At 42.3% G+C, this 25,279-nt stretch overlaps 1 protein-coding gene across 1 annotated transcript in view; it reads right to left on the bottom strand.

Moving 5' to 3' along the window:
- LOC147677796 (ATP-binding cassette sub-family C member 12-like) overlaps window positions 1–25,279 on the bottom strand; it is a 1,047,046-nt gene that overhangs the window by 58,706 nt on the left and 963,061 nt on the right. The window contains exon 29 of the mRNA XM_086945450.1: window positions 15,750–15,863. Coding sequence (XP_086801576.1) covers window positions 15,750–15,863 — 114 coding nt within the window. The remainder of the gene's footprint in view (window positions 1–15,749; window positions 15,864–25,279) is intronic.

The raw sequence follows: 25,279 nt of genomic DNA, 5'->3' as shown, positions 1-25,279 counted from the left end.
TCTGCATGCTCCACAGAATCTTGACATACCTTCCGATCAACACCAGACAAACAGTGACGCATGCCTTCATCAACAGCCGTATTGACCAGGCTGAATGCACCGCCAGCGAACTCTTCAGAAGAGTCCAGCAGATACAGAACACAGCTGCCAGTCTGATCCTCAACCTTCCTAAAAGGACACACATCACCTAGCTCCTGAGAGCCGTCCACTGGCTTGCCATCCAGAAGAGATGACAGTTCAAGCTACTAACCAATGCCTACACAGCCCTTCACAACCAGGGACCTGCATACATGAACCACTGCCTGAACTTTCAATGACCATACAGAAAACTCCACCACACCCACCTCACCCTCACACAGACTCCACGCATCCGCAACCGTAGGTTGGCCATTGTGACAAAGTGGTACAGATGAATACTTTGTCACACGTGGCCATTTATTTCTATACATTTTCAATATTTCTTTATTTCAACAGTTAGTTTCTGTGGGAAAACCTTGAGGGATCTACAGGTATGACTCCTTGCTGAATTTGGAATATGTCTACTTTACTGAAATCTATAGATCTCCTGGAACACCCCAGGATTTTACACTGGTTTCCATCACAAAATGGAAACAGTTTGAGAGCACAAAAAATAGAAAAAATGAAGTACTTCTTTGAAAAATGCTAGTAATGAGGTAAAATAATGTTCTTTTATTTAAATCTGCATGTTGCTGAAAGCTTTAGCACATCAAACCATTCGTTGATTACATTTTTAGGGAAAAAACTCAAAATCTAGCCATACTATTTCAGTCCTCTCCAGGGGAATCACCAAACCCTAGGTACCTTTAAAATCCCCATGATTCTGAAAAAAGGACATAACTTTGGCATGCATACCTTACGTGGAAAAAAGTTATGGAGCCGTAGGTGCGAACTGCCTCAAAAAGTGAAGAAAGTAATCAGCACTGAGAGGGGGAGGCCCAGCAGTTAAGGGGTTAATGTAACTCAGTTTTCAGAATTCCAAGCTGCCCTGGAAGTCCCAGTGAGGAATCATTTGAAGCTCCAAGCTAAGTCAAGGCTACAGGAGCCTGGAAACATTCTCTCAAATGTCATCCTCTGTCACTCAGTGTGCATGGATTACACAAATGGTTAGTGGTTTGGCAGGCCAAGGGTGAGGACCTTTTTTCTGTGCACAGATTTGCAAAGTACCCAGGAGGGCTCAACTGCTTGCCGGTGTGAAGAAGCTGTGACCAGGCTACAGACGAGAGCATGCTGTGGCTTGGCTTGGAAGACTCCAGCATGCGCTCTGTTCCCCGGCCCCTACCAGTTCTTAAAGAACCCAGGCCAGGGACCTGAAGGTCCGAGAAGGAATCACCCGCTTGCCTTGTATAAAAAGCTCTGACAAGGCCCTAGGTCAGAGATTTAGTGGGCCTAGAGTGGAAGCCCTGGGCTCTGTACCTTTGACTGCCATGTCTCTAAGCACCCGGAAAAAGGACCCACAGGTTTTCCTGCAGGCCCACAAACAGAAGCTCTGACCAGGTCAGAGCTCCAGTAAGGCTTGGGGTTGGTGCGTGCAGCCCTGGGTTCCATTCATTGGTCCACTGTGTCACTTGGGGACCAGGAAAGGGTTCTACAGGCACAAGGGAGCCTCCCCTGTTTGCCAGGAAAGAGAAGCTTTGACCAGGTTTTGGGCCAGAGCTCCACTGGCCCTGGAGTGGAAACCCCCGGCCTTGGACTCACTTCTATGGTTTGTCATGTCACAAAGTGCCCCGGTCAGGGTCCAGAAGGCAAGAGGGGGTCTCCCCTATGGCGTCCTTGAGCACTCATCAAGACACAGTGCGCTCTGACTCTGTAGCCAGCATAACGCTGTTCCCCTCAATTACAGCTCAGGTTGCCAGAGACTTCTAATGTTGTGTTCCGGGATGTCCGGGAGCGGTAAAGTACATAGAGGTTATGCAATATATGTACTATTGTTGGTGACTGCTGTAGTAGGTTTAGTGGGTCTAGTGTAACTAAGCTGTATAGGGAAGTGTGCTAATGTAACCAGGGCATTCTCAAATGGGCAATGCGTTGTTTATACGAGCTGTCGCAGTTCAGGCCTTCACCCCCCAGGCGATTGCGATAAGGCATTTATTGTTTAGAATCCACGTTGGACTTCTGTTTCAAGTTTGGTCCTCTGATGGTGTATGGGGGAACCTAGTATTGGCGAATTTATATGTTAACGCATGCTCGGCTCATAGGCAGTTTATGATTACAGGGATTCAGTTTCCACATGTCACATGGCAACTACGCTTTCTGCACCACGATGGCATTACATTATAAATACACCTACTGCACTTGGAAAGTGAGGGGCATGGGTTCAATCCATTAAAGACACCGTGTCCTGGCGCAACTTAATAGAAGAAAGGTTGCTATAGCTTACCTGCAAGAAACTCACCTAAATGCTGATGAGGCAGCCAAGTTGCAGAAAAAGTGGAGGGGGCAACTGTTTGCTACAACATACTCAGCTTTCTCAAGGGGGCGGCGTGTGGATGCAAAATAATGTCCCTTTCAGGCTCCTAGAGCAGAAAATAGACATCAACAGCAGATATGTGTTGCTCCGTGGCTTGTTGGACGGGGCTCCTCATGTGGTTCTGGGTTGTATATATGCACCGAACATTGACCAGGATGAGTATTTAGCTACACTGAGTGCAGCCTTGACAGACTGGGCCAAATATCCTTGGGTGAGGGGGGGCAAGTTTAATGCTGTATTAGATGTTGACTTAGACAGATCTCACCCCCATTACACGCTACAAAAAGAAAAAAACAAGCTGAGGCACTTAAGGAGTGGTCGGAGGGATGGGAACTCCATGATGCATGGCGAGCAAAACACCCAGGGAACAGGGAATATTTATTTTATTCTCCACCACACAGACTACACACTCGTATAGATCGGTTCCTATGTTCTGGTACCCTGATGGGGTATATTACTTCTGTGCTCCATATGGGAAAAACCCTATTGTACCATAACCCGGTGGAATTAACTCTACAGCAGGGCAAGGTTCCAACTCCGATACCGACTTGGAAACTACAGCCCACGATGCTGGAAGATCCGGTCTTCCACCATGCCCTCTCGTAGACGAATTCCAATTGTTTCCCGGAGAACAAGGGGTCTGTTAGTACTCGCCAGATGGAATGGGATGCCTTTAAAATGGTCATCAGTGGAGTGGCAATTAGCACTAAGACATGAGTTCAACTCGCTCTAATAGAATGGCTTACGGAGCTAGAGGGTAACTTGGCTGCGCTGGAAGGGGAGGCTTCAGGGACAAATGAACAATTAACACAGCTACGGAAGGCTAACATTCAATACGCAGAACTACTTGAGGAGCTACATGTTGTCGATCACCAGCTATACACACAGAAATAACATGCACAGGCTGACAGGTCAGGGACATTATTAGCACAGTTGGTTCGAAATGCACCTTTGCCTGCACCCATATTGGAAATTCGAAACAGTATGGATTTTGTGGTGAACACGCAATTAGATATCAATACTGTGTTTAGGGACTACTACGAGCATCTTTACGGTCCACTGCCTGGACTTACTGACACTGATTTCGAACACTTCTTCTAGATTATGCTTACCACAACTTACACAACAACAACCTGATGAATTAACATGACCAATAACAGGGGCAGAAATTCGGCAGGCGATTAAGGCTTTACCACATAATAAAACCCCAGGGAATGATGGCCTACCGGTTGAATTTTACGTGGTATATACTGACTTGCTGAATCCTCGTTTACAATGCATATATCATGAGTCGTTGGAAGAAAGTGGGCTCCCCATTACTACACTGCAAGCGTTAGTGGTTTCTTTGTTAAAGCCTGGGAGGGATGGTTTTCTCATTTCAAGCTACAGACCTTTATCACTCCTTAGCACGGACTATAAAATCCAGAGTAAGTTGTTGGCCAATTGCCTTTGTCAGTTTATCCTCGCACTAATACACACTGATCAATGTGGGTTTGCACCTGGTAGGAACACAGCACTTAACATCAGACGCCTACAACAAGTCATGTTGGGCACACTCGGCACGGGAACTAAGGAAGGCTGCATATCACTTGATTTGAGACAGGCATTCGCTTCCTTACGTTGAGACTATATGTTCTATCCAAACTATTCAAAGTGATGGCCATGGAATCCGCTGCCCTTGCCGATCAAACAGGAGTCAGGTTCGGATCCCCAAACCCAGAAAGGCAGACCTGTGTGCCATTGTAGAGTCCACTATAGTATTGCTAACAATGCTGGAGAAGGCAGCTAGACTCCTAGGGAGAGTGAAGAAATTAAATGAGGGTTGCGTGTATGGCTGGAATAACTATTAACTCTCTTACCCTCTTCTCAGTTGTAGTGGCCCTTACCTGTGAGTAGTCCCGCTAGTGACTTTCTATATGCCACTTATTTCTTTGAGGAGTTATCCAGAGAAATAGGTCAAACAAGGTATATATCATGGCTGTGAGTATGATAGTGAGAAATGGTGAAGCTAATGATCCCAATTGCAAATGGGGTAGTTCCTGGATTTACAAAACTCTGTTAGGATGGCGAAAGGAGATGCTGTCTTTTCTACAAATAACACCCAGCTCTAACAACACAATTAATAATATGAAATTGAATCACACATTATCCCCCTGTTCACACTCCATACTAGTCGATATTGAGGAACTGATCTACCTCAGTGAAATCATTAAATGTATACTTAAAACAAAATAGTCACATCAAGACTTGAAAAAAATGACAAATGTCAATGACAAACCAAATGACGAAACAAGTGACTTCACCCAAAAAATGGCATATTGGAAATATCACAATGAAAAATATATCGGCTATTTATGTGGAGACATAATGGGAATTCTCAAACAACTTAACAAATATGGTTCCAATAAACACAAGAGACTATACTTCAAAACGTACTGCAAAAAATGTGACTAGGAAGCAGAGTTTTTTAACATGGGATGTCACTATGCACAATGCAAAGAAGAATACAGAAAGGGGAGCTACAATTTCTTTGCAACTTTTGTCATCTGAGCTTCCCAATAAAAACTGTGAATATCACAACATGCAAAACATGCCACCCTAAAGCTCCAAATTATGCTAGACTCGTGGCTCTAGCAAGCTGCAAACCTTCAGAACTGAAGAAAATTGCTGCTAATTTAATTGAAAAAAGTATATAATAAATAACTAAATATAAATACACTCATGGTCCCGCATTTTGACAATAAATATAGAAAACAGATTGCAGAGAAAAGAAGGTATAAAAGAAAAAAAACATGCAGATGATGCATCAAACATCCACCAATATTAAAAGTGACTCAAAGGATGAACCAGATTTATCAGGGGGAATATTAAAAGAAATATGTAAAGACTTAATTAGCAGGAAACAAGCACCTAAAATCACTAACATTTGTGCTCTGAATGACAGAATATCAGAAGTGCAAAAATACACCAAAAATCTGCAACATCACAAAGCTGATATGGACTTGATTGAAGAAAAGATGGTTTATTTCTAGAATATTCCAGGGATATATATCTAAAACCAACATCGAAATAAACCACCTACTAAGAATGGTAATGAGCCTATAAGCACTCTTTCAAGATGAGAAACAAAATGTTTCAGACAGAAGTTACATAACCAAGAAAGGGAAGATAAATGGAAAGCTCAATAGAAATCTTGAAAAAATATGCAAAGGGCAGCTAAAAATAAGATCAGGAAATGTTCAAGAAAGACAAAAAGAAAATTGCCAGAATAATGACTGATGGCGCAGAAAATGCCACTTGCCAGATCATTACTGATGATATTTATTAATATTATAAAAACATTATTGAAGAATAAAGTAAGAGAAACCCAAAATGCATCGCAAATGACACAATCACAGAAGAACGATCTGTGTGAAGGAGTTATACTTCTTGAAATAATGAACAAGTTACTTACCTTTGGTTAATGTATTATCTGGAAGGGACACAGTCTAGCCACAGATTCCTTAAATTTTGAATTCTGCCCCGGCATCAGACTGGATCTGGACATTTTTCATTAGTCGCTCTGCACGCAAGGGGACAGTGCCTTAAAACTCCGTGATGACATCAGTGGGGGTTTGGCTGGATTCCACTCTCAGCTTTGTTGGCCATACAAAGAGAACTGCGGCCTGCTGTTTTGGAGTTCTTCGGGGGTTAAGACCAGTCCTCAAATTTTTTGATGCCTCGACCAGGCAGTTGGTGATTCAGGCGACAGTCATCTCCCGGCTTGATTACGCCAGCTCTCTTCTGATGGGGGCCAACCAAGCAGAAATCACTCCCCTGCAGCGTGTTCAAAACGCTGCCGCCAGAGCGGTAGTTGGCCTGCCCAGGTTTTTCTCTGTTTCTAACACTCTACGATCCTTGCACTGGCTGCCGGTCAATATGAGAATTCATTTTAAGGTCTTATGTCTGGCCTTTAAAATCTTGAAAGGTTCTGCTCCCCAGATCCTTACCAACCTCTTGTCCGTTTATACTCCGACCCGCTCTCTTAGATCCTTTGGCCAAGCTCTCACTGTGGTCCCCCGGTTTAAGCTTAGCCGAGCTGGGGGCCGATCTTTTCGAGTGAGAGCCGCGGCTATTTGGAACTCTCTCCCTGTAGAGATCCGTTTGTTGGAGGACCTTTTGCTGTTTCGTAAGGCTATTAAAACTTTCTTATTTTAATGTTGTCCTGTAGCTGTGCCCCTTTTTTAACTCTCTGCATTGGCGGTGCTGTGTTCGACCTCGTCGTGCGCCGGGACGCTCCTTCGCTGGAGCATCTGTGCGCATTATAAGTGCCCATAGCATAGCATAGAATAGCATAGCATGTAAGTCCCCTCAGGACGCCAGTTTCTTCTGTGAAACCTTTCACGCTAAAACATGAATCCACTTTAGAAAATGGCTGTGGAAACAGTGTGCCAAAACATTATAAAAGTATCTTTAAAACATTATTAGAAAATGGAAATAAATGTTATGATAACACATAGATAAGGCCCATAAGGAAAGACCCAAAATCATGACAAAACAAATGGAAATTAATAGAATGGCAATACCAAGTCAAGATATATGAAGTAAGGCCAAAGGGTTCGTTGAATTACACAATTATGTGAAATAGTAATCACTGATATATACAACCAGTGCAGAAAAGGGTATAACCCTTATAGTACAGATTGTTCGCAGAGTGGGGAGGATAGGCGGGGCACTAAGGAATCTGCAACTAGACTGTGCCTCGACCAGATTATACTTTGCCGAAGGTAAGTAACTTGTTCATCTGATAGAGACATCTGGCAACAGACTCCTTAACCTTTGAATTTAATACCTTAGCTATACCCATCCGGAGAAGGGTAGGCAAACTGATCCTACCAAAGCTCTCAAAGAGAACCAGCTAGTCGAAATTGACCACAGACCAGACCTGCATAGGAATTAAATAAAAAAGAGCATGGCTATCAATACAAACTGTGGCCATGACCACAGACAATGTAAATTAGAAACAACTCCACACACACAGAAAACCAAAGCCCCAAATGTCAGAAAATAGTATTTAACCCCCAAAAGGTAAGTGAGTCCTTGGTCTAGAAGGGCCAAAGGCAAAGCGAATGCCATGTAACCCGCGTTGTCTACATTAGCAAAGAAATATCTTCAGGAAATATGCCCAGATAATTCCAAAAAAGAAGGGCTTTCAAAACCCATTCCCATCAAAACCAAATTCAATCGCTAGGTCGGGAAGATCAATCCAAGTATCCAGACAGATGAACATCAAGTCCATCTCTAAAACAATTTTTTTTTTAAAGAAAATGATCGTCTGAAGGTTCACACAATGCAGAGTGCCCGGAAAGACGAAGAGATGGCAATTAAGCAGATATGAATCTGCTATAACAATTGATCCATTATACTCATATCTATATATCTGCATTCCACATACATATAGATCCAAATTTAAAAGAATGTAATATCCTTTTTATTACGTATAGCAGAACTAGATCTCATCATGTATAAACACACTTCTGTAAACTATGTGTACAAACATGGATAAATGGAACTGAAAGTGATGATTGTAGCAACAGGTAAAAGCACTCTGGCTTCCACAAGGGTTCTGCTTCTAATTACCGCTGTGGGGTCAAATCCTCTGGCACCTTTATGGGCATCAGTCGTGCGTTGGGTTCAGAAACTAGAGCGCTTTCCTGGCGTCTAAGTGTGTGTGCTGATAGGGAAAAGGAGTGCCCCACTACCCCTGAGCATTAAACACATTTCCCCCAGATACAACAGACAAACACGTTTAAAATCAATTTTAAAACTAATAGCAGCAAGTTTCTTAAAAAAATTATCGTAGCAGCAGGTAAAACCACTCTGGCTTCCGCGAGGGTTCTGCCTCTAATAACCGCTGCGGGGTCGCGTCCTCTGGCGCCTTTATGGGCATCAGCCTTGCGTCCGGTTCAGAAACTAGAGTGCTGACCTGGCATCTAAGGGCATGTGCTGATAGGGAAAAGGGTGCCCCACTACCCCTGAGCATTAAACACAGCTCCCCCAGATACAATAGACAAACACATTTAAAATCAATTATAAAAACAATAGCAGCAAGTTTTTAAAAACAATTATGGTAGCAGCAGGTAAAACCACTCTGGCTTCCGCGAGTAGAGTAGAGTGGTGTGTCATTGAGTAGCATGTCATGGAATGTGTTAGAGTGAAGGGGCATAGATTGCAGTGGCGTAGATTGGAGTACCATGTTGTAGATTGCAGTGGCATGTCATAGAAAGGAGTTGAGTATTTCAGAGTAAAATGGTATGTCATAAAGTGGAGTGGCGTATCATGAAGGTGAGTGGTGTGTCATAGAGTGGAGTGGTATCTCATGCAGTGGCATAGAGTGGAGGGCATAGAGTAGAGTAGAGTGTTTTAGAGTGGGCTGACATGTCATAGAGTAGAATGGTATGTTATAGAGTGGCATGCAGTGGAGGGTCGTAGAGTGGAGTGGAGGACATAGAGTGGAGTAGATTGTTGTACAGTGCAATAGAATAGAGTGGAGGGTCATGGAGTTATATGGAGTGCCACGTCATGCAGTGTTGTGTCATACAGTGCCTTAGAGTGGAGTGTCACAGAGTGGAGTGGTATAGAGTTGAGTAATGCAGTATAGTATAGTAGAGTGTCATAGAGTGGAGTGGAGCAAAGTGTCATGGAAAGGCATAGAGGCAGTGCCATAGAATGTAGTAGAGCAGAGTAGAATGAGGTAGAGTGGCACAGAGTGCAGTAGAGTGTTGTAAAGTACAGTAGCCTAGAGTGAAGTACAGTTTTGTAGAGTGGAGTGGTATATGGTAAATTGGAAGAGAGTGTCATACAGTGGAGAAAAGTAGTGTGTCATAGAGTGGAGGGGCGGAGAGTTGAGTAGACTGTAGTAGAGTGGAGTGGCGTAAAGTGTAGTGGCTTGTCGTAGAGTACAGTGGATTGGCATGCAATAGATTGGTGTGTTGTAGAGAGTATTAGAGTAGCATACAGTGGATTGGTATAGGGTGGACTGCCATATTGCAGAGTTAAAAGGAGTGTGGTAGAGTGGGGTTTCATAGAGTGACATGGGGTGTCATAGAGTGCAGTGGCATACCGTAAAGTAGAGTGGCCTGAAGTGACATAGAGTGGAGTGTCATAGGGTGGAGTGTCAGAATGGAGTGGCATGTTGTAAAGTGGAGTGGTGTGTTATAGAGTGCAGTGGCATGTCATAGAGGGGAGTGGCCTTGAGTGATGTGGAGTGGAGTTGATTAGAGCGTCATAGAGTGAAGTGGCATGTTGTAGAGTGTAGCAGCATGTTGTAGAGTAGAGCGGCATGGAGTGTATTTTATCATATGCAATTTTTTTTATTTCAGTAGGTATCACAGTACTTACTAGATAGCTTTGAGGAAGTACCGTGGTACTCCGTAAACTTTTTAAAAACATATAAAAATACTTTTCTAATGTGCTATATATCCTTCTATAGATTCCAAAAACAGTAACAAGCTATATTTCGCGTTGAGTGCCAGAACACATACAAAGTGTGGTGTAAACCATATTGCTTCCTTTTTATTCTGCAAGGCATGTCGTTAGCCAATAATATTGTGTTTTGTCATCACCATGTACGGCGGTATTCAGCAAAACTACTGCTGTATACAGCGGGCCAATAGATCAACAAGTTTTTGTCCCTTGTAACTTAAAAACCTCTGAACTAATTTAGGTCAAATAACAAAATAAACCCTTCCAACCCCCAAATCTATATTCCTGCCAAATTTCAGTTAAATCTGTTTAGCCATTTTTTTAAACTATATTTGAATAAAGGGGCTATGGAAAATGCATTGGTGGAAAAACATATTTTTTCTTTACACCTCCTTAACTAATTACCACAAGCTTTAAATGTATATATATTACAGAGTGACAGCAGCCTCCTTATAGTTAAAGTTAGGATTCTGAGAAATAGGAATTCCTTGGATTTTTTATAGTTAATAATGACACCCCTGTTTGATGAATCGCCACAAAACTTTGCAGACCTATTCCAATTTCTACATTACAGATGATGCCAATTTGTGGGGTGATTGTTTAAAAGGGTTCAAAGAAAATAGGAGGGTCACAAAACAAGTTTTTCCAATTAATTTGATATAGACTTATTACAGGGACGTAACTGCCAAAAGGCTGTACAGTTTTACATGAAATTTGGCAGGAATATAGATTATGGTGTGGAAAGTATCCATTGTGCTATTTCAAGAAAATAAGTTAAGTAGTTTTATTGTAATTAGAGATAAAATGTCAGAATACATTGGCATATGCCAATGACAATGCAGTATAATATTGGGTAATGAAAGCCCTTACAAAATGTTAAGATGTCAATGTTGTTTAGCCTACACTGGGTTGTGGGTTTTAAGTGGAAATAAAGTGTACTAGTAGCTTATAAGGATTGAGGCACTTTAGGAAAATCAGAAATGCTTTCAGCTTTTTAGCTTTTAAATTTGTAACAACTTTCATTGCACAATCAGTTACTGTTTTGTCAATATGATGTACTGTGATATAATATGAAGTTATGGCAGTATATCGTGGCCCAATATATACCTATGATTTTGTGCCTTATAACTATAACACTATATAAGCAATTTAGATCTACCACCAAAAATGACCCTTTCCATCCTGTATTCTATATTTGTGCCAAATCTCATCTACACAGGCTCAGCCATTTTCTCACTAAGTGTATTTAAAATACACTGTACAACACAACACAGCAAGTCACTCCACTGCACTGTACAATATCACACTCCACGCTATCACACCTCATTCCACCACACAACATGTCACTCTACTTTACGACAGTCAACTCTACACTATGACACTCCACTCAATCCCACTCAACGACACTCTACTCCACTCGACAACATGCCATGCCACTCTAACATACACCACTCTGCTCTACGACATAGCACTCTACTCTAAAGCACTATGCACCGTTCCAATCTACAACATGCCATTCCACTCTAGCACACTGACAGCCACTTCACTGTAGACCACTCCACTGTGACATCCAAGTGCAATCTATACCACTCCATTGTATGTGCCTCCACTCAAATACAGTGCACCACGCACCAATGTATGACATATCATTCCACCCTGCTGTGCAGTGTGACATGCCACTCCACTGAACACCGTCCCACTCCATGACAGTCTACTCTACTATATGATACACCAAGCCACTTCACTCTAAGACATGGAACTCCACTCTATGACATGCAACTTCACTGTATGACACACCACTCCATTCCACCACACACCGCTCCACTCTATGACACCGCCCTCAGCGCCTTCGGGGGTGATTCGTGCGCTATACAAGTACTGGAGTTACATTTTTTTTCCATACCGCTTAACACTATTCCACTCCACTCTACGACATTCCACTTCACTCCACACCACTTCAATCTATGCCCCTTCACTCTAAGACATTGTATGACACACCAATCTATGACAATCCACTCCAATCTACTATATGACACACTACTCCACTCTATGGCAACCCACTCACCTCTATGACACACCTCTCCAATCAACTGCACATCACTCTACTCTACAATATAGCACTCCACTCAATGCCACGCAATATTACTCTACAAAACTCTACATTCCTACACTCTTCTGCACTCTAGGCCACACTGTGACACTCTACTCCACTCTACAACATCCTACGCAAATCCCTTTATGCCACTGCATTCCACTTTACTTCATTGTCATGTATGACACACTACTGCACTATAGTCCACCGTACTATAGTACTCCACTCTATGCCATGCCACTCTACACCACTGTATGCCACTCTACTGTATGCCACCTCACTGTAACACACTGTACAACATGCCACCCCATACTATATCACTCCACTCTACAGCACTCTACTCCACTCCACAACATGACACTCCACTCCATGACACTCCATACCACTGTACTCTACAAGATGCCACTCCAATCAACGGCACACCACTCCACTCTACTAGACACCATTCCACTCTACAATATGTCACTCCACTGTACGCCACTCTACAACAATCTACTCACCTCTTCAACAATTTGCACTCCTCCACTCTATGCCACTCTGCTGCACTCTATTGCACTTTATGCCACTCTAATATACTCTAGGCCGCTCTATGCAACTCCCTCCAAACTATTCCATGCCATTTTACTTCACTCGTCTTTGACAACACTATTGCACTATACTGCACTGTACTACAGTACTCCACTCTATGCTACGCCACTCTACACCACTGGTTGCCACTCCATGACACTCAATGCCACTCCAGTCTCACCCAATACAACATGCACTTCACTCTACAAAACTCTACCCCACTCTATGCCCCTCCACTATACACCACTCTACTAATATCTACAACAGTCTACGGCAAGCCACTCCACAAACGACAAGTGTCTTCACTCTACAACATGAAACTCCACTCTATGATGCCCTACTCCACTCTCTGACATTCCACGTCACTCTATGCCATGCACCTGCGCTGTACAACACACCACCCAACTCCACACCGCTCCACTTAACACCACTCCAGTGTACACCACTCCAATCTAGACAATGACAATCTATGCCACCACACTCTAAGCCATGACACTCCATGCCACATGACTCTATACCCTGAAAATCTAAGCCACTTGATGACACAACACTAAATAACACTCCACTCTGCAACACTGATCTGTATGCCAATCCACTGTACTAATTTTAGCGACACACCACTATATTAGACCATATGCCACTGCACTCTATGACACTCCACTCCACGACACTTCCCGCCAGTCCACTCTATGAGACACAGCTCCTCCTCACTGCACACCACTCCACTCTACAACATGCCAGTCCACTCTATGGTATGCCACTTTATGACACACCACTTCACTCTACTCTATCTTATGCCACTACTCTCTATGCAAATACAATATACAATACAACACACCACTTCACTCTATGCCACTCCACTCTACGCCTCTTCACTGTAGTACATGACACTGTATGCCATGATACTCTATGTCACAACAATGTATGGCACAGTACTCTAACATACTCCACTCTACGGCACTCCACTATATGCCACTCCATTTTACTCTGCGCCCCTCCACTCTATAACTCTCTATGCTACTATTCAAGACTGCACTCAAATTTCCAACATTCTATGCAACGTCCTCTATGCTATTCCACACCACTTTACTCCAGTCTACTATATGAAACACCACTCCACTCTAACACACTGACCAACATGCCACTCTATGACACTCTACTCCATGACAGTCCACTCTACGCAACTCTACTCTACAGCACTCTATTCCACTCAATGCGCCTACATTCTACGCCAATCTACTCCACTCTATGACACTGTACGACATTACACTCTATGATATACTACTCCACCGTACTCTACAACATGCCACTCTATTCTACGCCACTGCACTCTACAAAAACGCTACTACATTATATGCTCTACACTCTATGCTACTCTACTCCTCTCTCTGACATTGTTGGTCACCCATGGGTGGTTGGGCACTCAGCCCCACACTGTGCACAGCTAAAGGCCATGTGCGGCAGGCATTGAGCACCCACTGTGCATTGGCCGCTGGGTCAGGCCATAGCTGAGGGGAGTCGGGATCGTTAGGTATTGTAATAAAATCTTGTTTCATTTTGAAAATAAAACGGAAACCTAGAAATTCACTGAAGATAACCAAAGGTTAAAGTGACATTACGGTTAGGCATGGTAATACCTAACTTTACATTTTAAAAAACTTTGAAATTCACTGCAAAAACCTTACTGAAAATCTTCAGTTATAGTTAACTGAAGTAACTATAACTAACGCTGTTGCCATGCACTGTTTATGATCTTATATGATAAATCACTAATTTCATGTTCTATGATATTATTGATAACATCACTGATGACATCTGAAATGACATAATTAATGACATTGTTGTTCATGACAAGAACGCCAGTTATTGGGAATTCAGTTAACTATAACTAATGAATTTCAGTGTTTTTTAAAGTTTAAAAAGATATTTTTGACAGACGTTTTCACCTAACTATTATGTCAAATTATTTCAGTGATGTATAGCAGTGGTTCCCACACTTTTTTGACCCGCAGCTCCCTTGACCCATTGGCCATTGCCCATGGGTCCCCACTGTTACTTTTTATGGAGGGTGGGGGGGATGTAAGCCCGGCCTTGGGAGTGCTTGCATTTTTCGCTCAGAAAATAATTGGGATGAAGCTGATGAAGGTTTTATAATCATATAAGCCGGGTGTTTTTTTAATATTACTAAGGCGGCACCTCTAATAAAATATTCCTAGTTCTTTTCTTTGGCCCTTCCTTTTTTTGAGTACCATCTCAAATTTTGGTATCCCTCTTAACGTGCTAGATAGCATCCCTATGCATGTAGGCCCCATTGCTAAAGTGTTTCTGCTCTTGAAGAATATTTGCATGCACTTCCATTTCTACCCATATAACCAACACACCTGACTCAGCAGAGTGACTTTTTAAACCACATACAGCTTTAATTTTGCTGTCTCCTCTGTAAAATTGCCTTCAAATCAATGCAAAGTAAAATAAATTCCTCTGATTTAATTTTTTTTTAAACGTCCCTTTTTCTTGCTTCCAAATGTTGACATTATGCCATATGTGGTGTTTTACTTCCCTAAGCTCAAGGAGAGAGCAGGTCTGTCTGGAAATGTGTTTATACTGAAAGTGATGTGTTCTGGAAGTACCTATGGTTCAAGTACAAATGTCAATATTTAATAATACTTAGTGTGTATAATAGACAGGACAACTGTACTTTCCTGATAACTAGCATTGGTGTGAAATGCATTTGAAAAAAAATAAAACTATTATCGAGTCTAACAAAATAAATCAGACATCTTCCGCTTACTTTGGAGGCGTTGGAACGTGGGGATAAAGTGAAATATGGAGGTCATCTCCCTTGACATACCACCAATTATCATCGTTTACAGCTTTAGGCACATCACTTACTAATGATTGACATCATGTGTTTAAGTCTAATTAGTTTTAACTGAAGTATACAATATTAAATGCATTAAAGTGTTTGGTGCGTGGCTCCCAAGGCTAGGTTTGACGGCTCCCCAGGGAGCCACGGCACACAGTTTGTGAACCGCTGATGTATAGATATAGATATATTATAGATGCTGATATATGATATAGATATACACACACATAAGGGACATTAAAGTTGAAATATACCACTGTATATATTCTTACCTTTGAATTTCTAAGTATCGCTCGTGCCATGCAGAGAAGCTGACGCTGCCCCACAGAAAAGTTTTCTCCATTTTCCACAACTTCTGCTTGTAATTTGTCAAACAGTTGAGAAATCTAGAGTGACAAAACAACATTTAAACTGCTTTCCATTTTTTTAAAAATGACGCACAGTTTAGCTCATAATTTTCACTATCAACTCATACGATTGTAGGAACCATGGTTAGATGCACCTTCTCTAAGTGCCACCAGGATCCCTTGCTATTTACCTCTGTTGTCACTCTGTCACATCAATGAAACATGGAAATGCTTTGCGCCTCATCTTAAAACTTACTTGTCTCTTCAGCTCCCTAAACTCCTAATCTCCAAATTCGTAGCTGACACTGTTAAACATTATTGAGGATGGCCTTCAAAGGGGTTGTGGTTAGAGATGTGCAAAGTGTTTTTCACTGTTGATGTTTTTGAGTGAGTTAAATTGTTACCCTTTGTAAATCATCTAAAATATCCATGTTTATTGCCACCTTCATCCAGGAGAGGGTTTCCTGTGCCTTGCAAGATCATTTCCACAATATGGCAATAAGCACAGGCTTTGTAAAGAGTCCCTGACTCTTCTCTGAGAAGTATGTGATAGGCAGAACCATTCTGTTGTTTTTAAATGCAAATATATGGAAAACAAATTGTCACATAAGTCACGATTTTAACACAAATCTGTCAAGGTGAAAACTGTAGCAAACTTCACTAAATCGGACATTTTTTCAGGTCTTTTGCGTATGTTGCAGTAACAAAACTTGCTGTGAAAAGGATAATAGACGTCAAAAAATTAAAGAGAGGGACCCCTTAGTTAGACCAAAGGAATAAGGTATTATTGACAAGTGAAAGAAAGATTTATCCTTCAGTTTCTGTTATCTCATACTGACAACTACTCTACTCATTCCTACAACTCATCAATCTTGCACTCAGACACATAACTGTGACCATGAACAAGGCCCAGGCAGTAAATCTACAATACGTCAAGAGTAGAAATTATTGCAAATATTTATTTAAAAAATCATACTCTCTAGGTATGGTTGTTATTCTAGAGCAATATAAAGCAAGAAGCAACAGTTACATGATGCAAACTTGCCAGAACTTTAATACAATTGAATACAATAAAACATTTCATTAACAATTATACCCATTACCTCAATAAAACATCAGAGACATATTCATAACGCTGATTCCTCAATTGTTAGAAGAGAGATAAAAAAGACAGTACAATTTCTCATTCAAAGTTAAACATTCGTAGGAGAAAAGCCGACTGAGATCAGGTACATGAGCTCCTGTTTAGTATCAACTGGTCCAGTCAGCAACACAAATTGTGCAGGTGATGCATCAACGCGTTTTGATGGTGCTAATTCATTGTATGCCATCTTTCTTAAAACAAACATATTGTTCTCTTTGTTATAAAAACATATATATGTGTGTTCCGGGTACAATCCTATTGATTCTTCCCAAGAGTTGCTCAGTCACAGGTATTCCTCGATGGCTAAAATCTCCCAAATGTGGTATCTGCAGTTCAGTGTGTATACTTATAGTAAATGATCTTCTAAAACATAACGGCGTGCCTGATAAGCACTCCGTGCCAAACACCTTTCCCAGTATCTTAAAGATTTGCTGTAAAGAGGCCCTGGTAGTGTCCTTATCGCTCTCACCAATGTAGAGCTTGTATATAAATCGACTAGTTATGTAACTGCCCTTCATAGATTGGGCCTGAATATTGCTTTACGATGTGACGTGCCGGGCACTCCTCATCCACGGCTCGAGATCATCAGAAAGAATAACAGACACCAAAGCAACACACACCATTTCAAATAATGTTACTGTCATGACGTATGAAGAAAATGATGTAGTTGAAAATTCAAATAGAGGGGGGAGTGTTGAGATCAATAAATACGGTAGCAATTTACACACTGATGTGAGCATGCATGCAGCATCAGTACAAATGAATGCAAAATTGATGTATGCTGTAATCTATAGTTCAAGTTCAAGTTCAAAATACACTTTATTCGATTTGGTTAAAATCATAAAAGCCAATAAAAGCACAGTAATATTTACAATTTAAAAAAGTACATACAGATCTTCAGATTGTGCAACACATTAAGCAGTCATGAATAACGGGACAGAAATGTCAACATTCATGTTACAACATTACCCTTTTTAAGCCTTGACTTGGTTCTAAATGCAGCAACTAAAAAGCTAGCCACAGAGTATGTGATGAAAATATTACCTAAAGACTGTAAGTACAACAGGGCAGGCCTGACTTGTATAAAACCGGCTTCCTTTAAAACAGGTACTAAATATTTATTTCTTGACTCCCTAAAGATACTGCAAAACATCATAAAGTGCAACGTGTCCTGAGTTGAGAAATCATCACATTTACATGGGGCTCCTGATTCTGGCGTGCTCCAATGCTGGAAGCAGCCCAGCACGTAAGGAATTTGATTAAATCTGAATTTAATAAGGAGATGTCTATGTAACGGTTTGGTAACAAAGGTAAGGTATGGCTCTATGAATGCTGTAATCTATAAATGATTCAGAAAAGGGGGTGGTGATGGACAGAGCATCTGAATTAAGCAGACTACTCATACCCAGTCAACAGATCAGGGCTTGATCATCACAGTTTTTTAGCTTACTGCACCATCCCAGCTCAGAACCTGGCTACATGCAAATTAGTCTGTCCCTGGCCCAGTGCATCATGGGAACAGGGCAGACCAAACTACCAAGCCAATTCTTTAACTGGATCGTTTTGTCCACAATAAGCGTGGAAGGGTATGCTCAGACATGAGTCCTTTGCTCACTGCACCATCAGGATTCAAGCAAGCCGGGCCGAAGACGGCTGTAATGCCAGAAACCGGTCCCCGGAAGCTTGTTTCCTTTCCAGTAAAAGAATTGGCTTGGTAGTTTGGTCTGCCCTGTTCCCATGATGCACTGGGCCAGGGTCAGAATAATTTGCATGTAGCCAGGTTCTGAGCTGGGATGGTGCAGTGAGCTAAAAAACGGTGATGGATCAAGCCCTGATCTGTTGACTGGGTATGAGTGTTCTGCTTAATTCAGATACTCGTTCCATCACCACCCCCTTTTCTGAATCGTAATCTATAAATGCACAATAATCTCAATCACAGTAAATGCAATACTGATGTACGCTGCAACCTATACATGCACAATGATGTCAATACCAGTAGATTCAATGTCAATGCACACAGTAACTTATACATGTACAATGACGGCAATCCTGATTAATTCAATGTTGATGTACGATGTAACAACTGTACATATAATAATGAGAATATCTGCATATATGATATCAATGACCACCATGTTACATGTGCCCACACTCACAAACTCGTATAATTGCTTTTGGATTCATCATAGATGACCTCCCCATCAACTCCAAGTCAAGTCAGAGATACGTGGTCAGACAGGCCTTGCGACCCAAATCCAAGCCTACGGCTTCACAGGTCACAGGTGGCCCAAAGACAAACGTGTACCTAGGGAAAACCCTGATCTATTCCACATATATGTAGTCACACCACAAACAGGACCCAGGAGATTGGCCCCAATAAAACACGTTTGGTCGAAGGCACGCGTTCCCAAAATACATCAAAGTTAGATGCCACATGTAGTTAGGAACACTCTGACAATCAGGACATGACATATACATGGCACAAAGTGATCATGCGCTCACCCCACAGAACATCTGGACATGTACACACTGTCCCACACTAGCTCTCTCCGAGGTCGAGAGCGATATGTTGCCCCATTATCAGATATTTTTTATGACTATGATGCTTTACAAAGAATGTTGAAGTGCTTTTTTCTTACCCACAAAATCTGTATATGTGTGGCCAAAGCTTCTGTACTCTGATACTGTCTTCAGATCTGCAGCTGTCAATACTATCTCAGCAGCTGCATTTAATTAAACCAACTTGTTCCTGTTTTGCCAAATGGATCTTATCTATTCATTTATTTAAAGTAAATTCATATTCTGGCTATAATTACTGAAAACATCCTACATCTATCCCCCTTCTCTCCATCTACGAAATGGACCTTCTGATAATGCTGGAGATTAATCACTGTTAAAGAGTATCAACATGTAGGGAGAAGGAAATGTGATTAGCTCTTTCTAGTTTACCACTGTTTTACCAGTCTGTCCCATATGTTAAGTCTTGTCGTTACCATCATGCTTAGGTATACATTAGGGGGAATTGCTTTTTCCAAAACTGGACAAGGTCCCAGTGTAGTGTAACGGTGATCTATCTAGACGTCAACCTTCTCAGCGTTCAATCACATTCACTCCATTATCACACTTATGTGTAAGGCCTCATAATACATTCTTAAATCAGAGAAAGTCAGCCCACCACCGTCTAGTTTGTTCCAGAATATTATAGAAGAGGGCATTTTTATAAATCCTTTGTAACTGAATACATCAATGGAAAATAGATGCCTTTAAACAGACCTTGTATTGTTGCCATGATTTGGACTCCCAGATATTTAATACATCCCTTCGCCCATTTAAAATTACAATGATTTTCTACGTTTTTAGAACCCCTTCCAGAGAGCAAGTAGTGGTTACTGGGCCTAACCATGGGATTGTGGCCTTTTACTCCTGTTGTCCTGGAAGCCAAACTACGACGGGTCCTGAACAGTTGGGCCAAGTTCTAACCCTTTGACACTTAACTCTCAGAGGTAGCAGGGTCCATCAGTCCAAGGCTTCTCAGAGGGAGAGAGGTGCAAGGCATACATAGGCACAAGACTCAAAGTGAGAACAGTAACTCCGATAAACAGATTGTCCAGTCAAATACTCACTTTGCAATAAAAGTAGTATTTAATATAAACACACAAAGTGTACTTACAGAGCACATTAAATATTATCCACAGTCTCTCAAGGTTGATGCACTAGCGTAATCCTAGGTAGTGTTCTCGAGTCCCTCTTTCCTATTGTAATGGAGTTGGTCAATTCTCAATCAACAATGGTGGTAATTTTCAGGTGTGGCATATTCTTGGGAACATGCAATAAAGTCTTGTTCCGCCCTTAAGATGTAAATAAGCCCCACCAAGCACTAAGGTTGTACAAGACCCAGGGAGGACTGGAGACCTAGAAACAGTCTTACCTGACCAAGGGCAGCCAGTTCAGGGAAGACTGGAGTGGATCTTCTAGTGCTGCAGCGTCTGGATGCGGGAGGGCCACTGCATCTTGAGTTCTTGTCCAAAAGATGTGACAGGGTTGCTTCAGTCTCCGGTCAGCCTGCAGCAGTGTTGGACATCTACTCCATGGCTTTCCTCGGCTTTTGGTAAGGTTTTCTATAAATGGTGAACTCTAGGACAGGTCCTTCATTTTAGATGTTTTGGCACAGATCCTCTTGGCACAAGGTTCCGGGGCAAAGGCCCTAAACTTCTCTGTGGATCCCAGTGATGTGTTGACTTGATAATGAGAAGGGCAAACTCTTTCAATGGTCCTGCTTACCGGGATCCACTCGACAGGATCCCAACTGGGACTCACTCCCTTCCAACTGCTCTCCTTGCTCTCGGTAGGCAGGTGGGCGGAAGACTGCTGATCCAGCCCCAGGGCAAGTGGTCTTGACTTCCTGGTTGATTCAGTACGGAGACTTGTAGACTTTGGTATTCAGCCTTGGTTGCAGCAGTTTGAAGTCTTTGTGCTCTTCCCACGCTAATGAACAGCTTTTGGGTCTCATGCTCCCACTTTTATATTTAACATCCAGACACAGACATGAATTAGTGCCTACTACTTTGAAATTCACATTGTGGGTGTCAACTCTTTCAAACTACCCCCTCCTCTATCCTGCCCTTTGTCAGAGAGGCAGTCTTCCAAATCACGAGTTTCTTCAATTCTAACTTATCCATACCTCAGGGAGTAACCTGGGATCACACCTGGCTGTCAGCCTCCACTGATTTATCCCTCCCAAATGTTAAAAGGCCTAAGCCCCCCCCTTTATTGTGATTCACTGGTCCTACAGTGCTAACTGTATCAGGCTCATCATCTCTAGTGACAAGAAGCCCAGGCCCCATTTAGCAGTAATTCTTCACAGACTTCCGGAATGTCAGGAATTACTACAGTTTTGGGTTTCAGTCCCCACCTCCAACTAGCCTTTCCATGCCCTGGGCTTCAAAGTCAAACTCACAGGTCTCTGTTTTATGTACCTAGCACAAGCACATATGCAATGCAGCATACACACACAAACATCATGTGCTGCAAAGAGCTAACAGGCTCATGCATCAAAAGAAAAACCGGTCGCAAACGGGCATCCCAAATGCAAAAATCGCAATTTAAGTAATCTCAAAATTGCGATTACTTAAATTGTGATTGCATTTAAGGAATCACAAATTGAGATTCCTTAAATGCAATGCATTAAAGATAAAAAAATGCAATTTTGCAAATATGGGGCCGCAAATTACCATGAAGTTGAACTTCATGGTAATTTGCAAAAACTTTGAAAAATGCACTTTTGTGCATTTTTCAAAATGTCATGTTGTGTGCACAGGGCATGTGTGTGCGCAACATATGTGCACAGATCAATTTCAGGGGTGCAACAGGGTGTCCTTTTGACACCCTTGCACCCTGAAATTGCATGCGCAATTTGCAAGGACCTATTGGTACTCGCAAATTGCGCATGCAATTTCCCATTCATTCCTATAGACCTGTAGGGTCATAGGAATGAATGGGAAGCTATTCCTTATTTGCGACTCGCAATTTGCGACTCGCAAATAATGAATGTGTAGGAATCACTATTTTTATAGCAATTCCTACATGCATAGGCTTTTGTGAGACCTTAATTGCTATTCCTTAATTATCTCAATTAGGGACTTGCTAAATCCTATCTTGATGCATGTGCCTGTATATACATCCATAATCTAAGCCAAGGGTTAGTTAAGTTAAGAGAGGTGAAACTGTTTCCACTGCTGAATACTACTAAACAGGTATTCTGTCGCCACTGCACTTATGTGACTTAGCTCCATTGCAAGGGCAGTAGTCCTCTACCACTATGAAGGTATCGCTTTTCTGCGTTCCTCCTGATTTAACAAGACTGCATGAACATGAGACGGGCAAAGGTCATATGGCACACACATGATCTGTGTTCACACATGACCAAGAATCAGTACCAGGCATCTAGATATCCATGTAGCTGAGGCATTCAGGGTAAGTGTGTATGTCTATCATCATGCAGGTGACATTTCCAGCATGTTCTTAGATTGTTCTGAGGTTTGTTAAAGTTTCAACAACACTTAGGAATTTTCTAAGTTTGTCTTTTACCCCAATATTACTTTAAACACTTCCAATTGGTGCACCATAGTCAGAAGAGAGTCCCTGGAGTACCCAATGTTAGGAGATAATCATCCACTCATAAGATGATCTTATGTGCATCTTTCCCAAACTGAAACCCTCTGATGCCTCTCGAGTCTCGTATCCTGCTCACTAGAGGTTCTATGTTTAATGCAAATAGCAAAGGGAAAGGGGTACTTGCCTCCTAGGTTCCGCTTTCCAGTCTCACTGATTGAGACAGGCTGCCATTAAGTGAAATTCTTGCCCTTGGATGTCTGCAGTTTGCCATTGTAATATATACATTCTTAGGGCATGTGCTAAAGTATGTCAATAGAGGTCCTAAAAAGGAGCAGTCTAAGTGGTCGAAAAAGTTCTCATCGGGCAAAGTATATTTTTCTCATTCACCTTTTCAACTAGGTGGATCACCCTTTGTAAATTATCATGGGATTATCTGCCAAACACAAATCTGCTTTGGTCAGGATTTATCAATTCCCTGACAGTTTTCTCAATACTTGTGGCTAATAAGTTTGAATATAAATTTCAATATATGCTGGAATGGGTAATGAGTTTACAGGAAGAACATAGTTTATTGTCTCTCCCCAGCTTGGGGTGGGCTATAATTGTTGCTACCTCCATTGTGGGACTCAATTCCCTCATTTAAAGAAAATGATTCAATAAGTTAGAGAATTTTCAGGCTAATTTCCCATATATATTTTATAGAAGTTTCCTATAAATCCAACCAGCCCTGACCGTTGGTTATTTTTCAACACTTGTGTTGCTCCCTTAACTTCATCTTCCCCAATCAGGCCTCTATGTCTTCTTTCTCAGTATCTGTACTGATGGGCATTTCTAATTCCCTTGATTTTGTTTTGTAGTCAGTGTATAGGTATACAACGTATAAAATTCCTCTATTTTATTTTCAAATAATCAGGGGTTTGTAAAGCGCAGTACTCACCTGTGAGGGTCTCAAGGCACTTGGGGGGGGGGTGCAGTTCCAGATCAGTCAAAGAGCCAGGTATTGAGGCTCTTCCTGAAGGTGTGCAGAGTGGGGGAGCATCTGATGTTGACTGGGAGCTTGATCCAGGTTTTTTCTGCAACATAGGAGAAGGCTCTTCCAGCTGCCCTGGTTCTGTGGATGCGCGGGTCTCTGCCAAGGTGAGGTCGGTGGAGCTGAGGTTCCTTTTGGGTATGTGGAAGGAGACTCTTTCGTTGAGGTATTTGGCTCCAATGTTGTGGAGGGATTTGTAGGCGTGGGTGAGTAGCTTGGATGCCACTTACCCTGCATCTGCTGCTCTTCCTGTTTGCCCGCCTGATCAAGCCGTGAGGGGAACGGCCATCCAGTTGCGCCTGTGAGAGGCAGAGGATACTTTCTTGCTGCACCGCCATTCTCCCGTTTTTGAGGGGAGAGGAGCTGCTGGAGCAGCCTATGGGGACAAGACTACATCCCCCAGAAGGCTCTGCAGGGCGCAGAGCCAGTGATGCGATAGGAGGGCGCCGGAGGCCCTGAAAGCCGGCCCGGACCTCCCGCAGTGCGGGACGTGCACGGGCCTGCCCGGGCGCTGCCCAGGCCTGCCCTGTCCGCGCCCGTCAGAGGCCAGGCCGGGCCTACTCTCTTGGCCCTCCCTTGTGAGATCATCGTGGGAAGGCCAAGTAAGACTCTAAGACTCTCCCCTACAATTATCTGCACAGATGTGATAAGAACTATTTGTCTTCCTCACAAGTTCAGCTACATTCCTTTGCTATATTTGGGACTGAGTGTGTTTTAATTGAACATAAACTGTTATAGCATCTTTAGATATCATTACAGTAAAACTGGGCTTTATTATCAATATCGACACAGGTATTATCGATATAGGTCTGATATACTCGTTTGGCCTAAGAAGAAAAAAAGATGGGGATAAGGAAGCTGAATTTGTCGACCTCGGGACAACCCACCTTAAAGCTGAAACCAGACAGCATGTCACTAATGAAATATTTAAATGGGACGGTGGGAGCAATTGAAAAGCAAATATCTAGCGTTGAAGATGCCCTGACAAAGGATAAGGAGGCCTTAAAATCTGTGGAGTGTAGTAGCGCGTTAAGCTCCTTAGGGGAATTGTCTCTGGAGTTGCTTAGATCTCCTAGAATACCACCAGATGTAAATAATGGCTGTATCGTCATAGGTGGAGACGAGATCTCGTCAGATGACCCTGATGTGTTGTCACTTCCACCTTCA

The sequence above is a fragment of the Lissotriton vulgaris genome, chromosome 12, assembly GCF_964263255.1.
Source record: "Lissotriton vulgaris chromosome 12, aLisVul1.2, whole genome shotgun sequence".
NCBI classification, from domain to species: domain Eukaryota; kingdom Metazoa; phylum Chordata; class Amphibia; order Caudata; family Salamandridae; genus Lissotriton; species Lissotriton vulgaris.
Note: the sequence above shows the minus strand (reverse complement) of the source record. Positions and strands in the feature narration are given on the sequence as shown.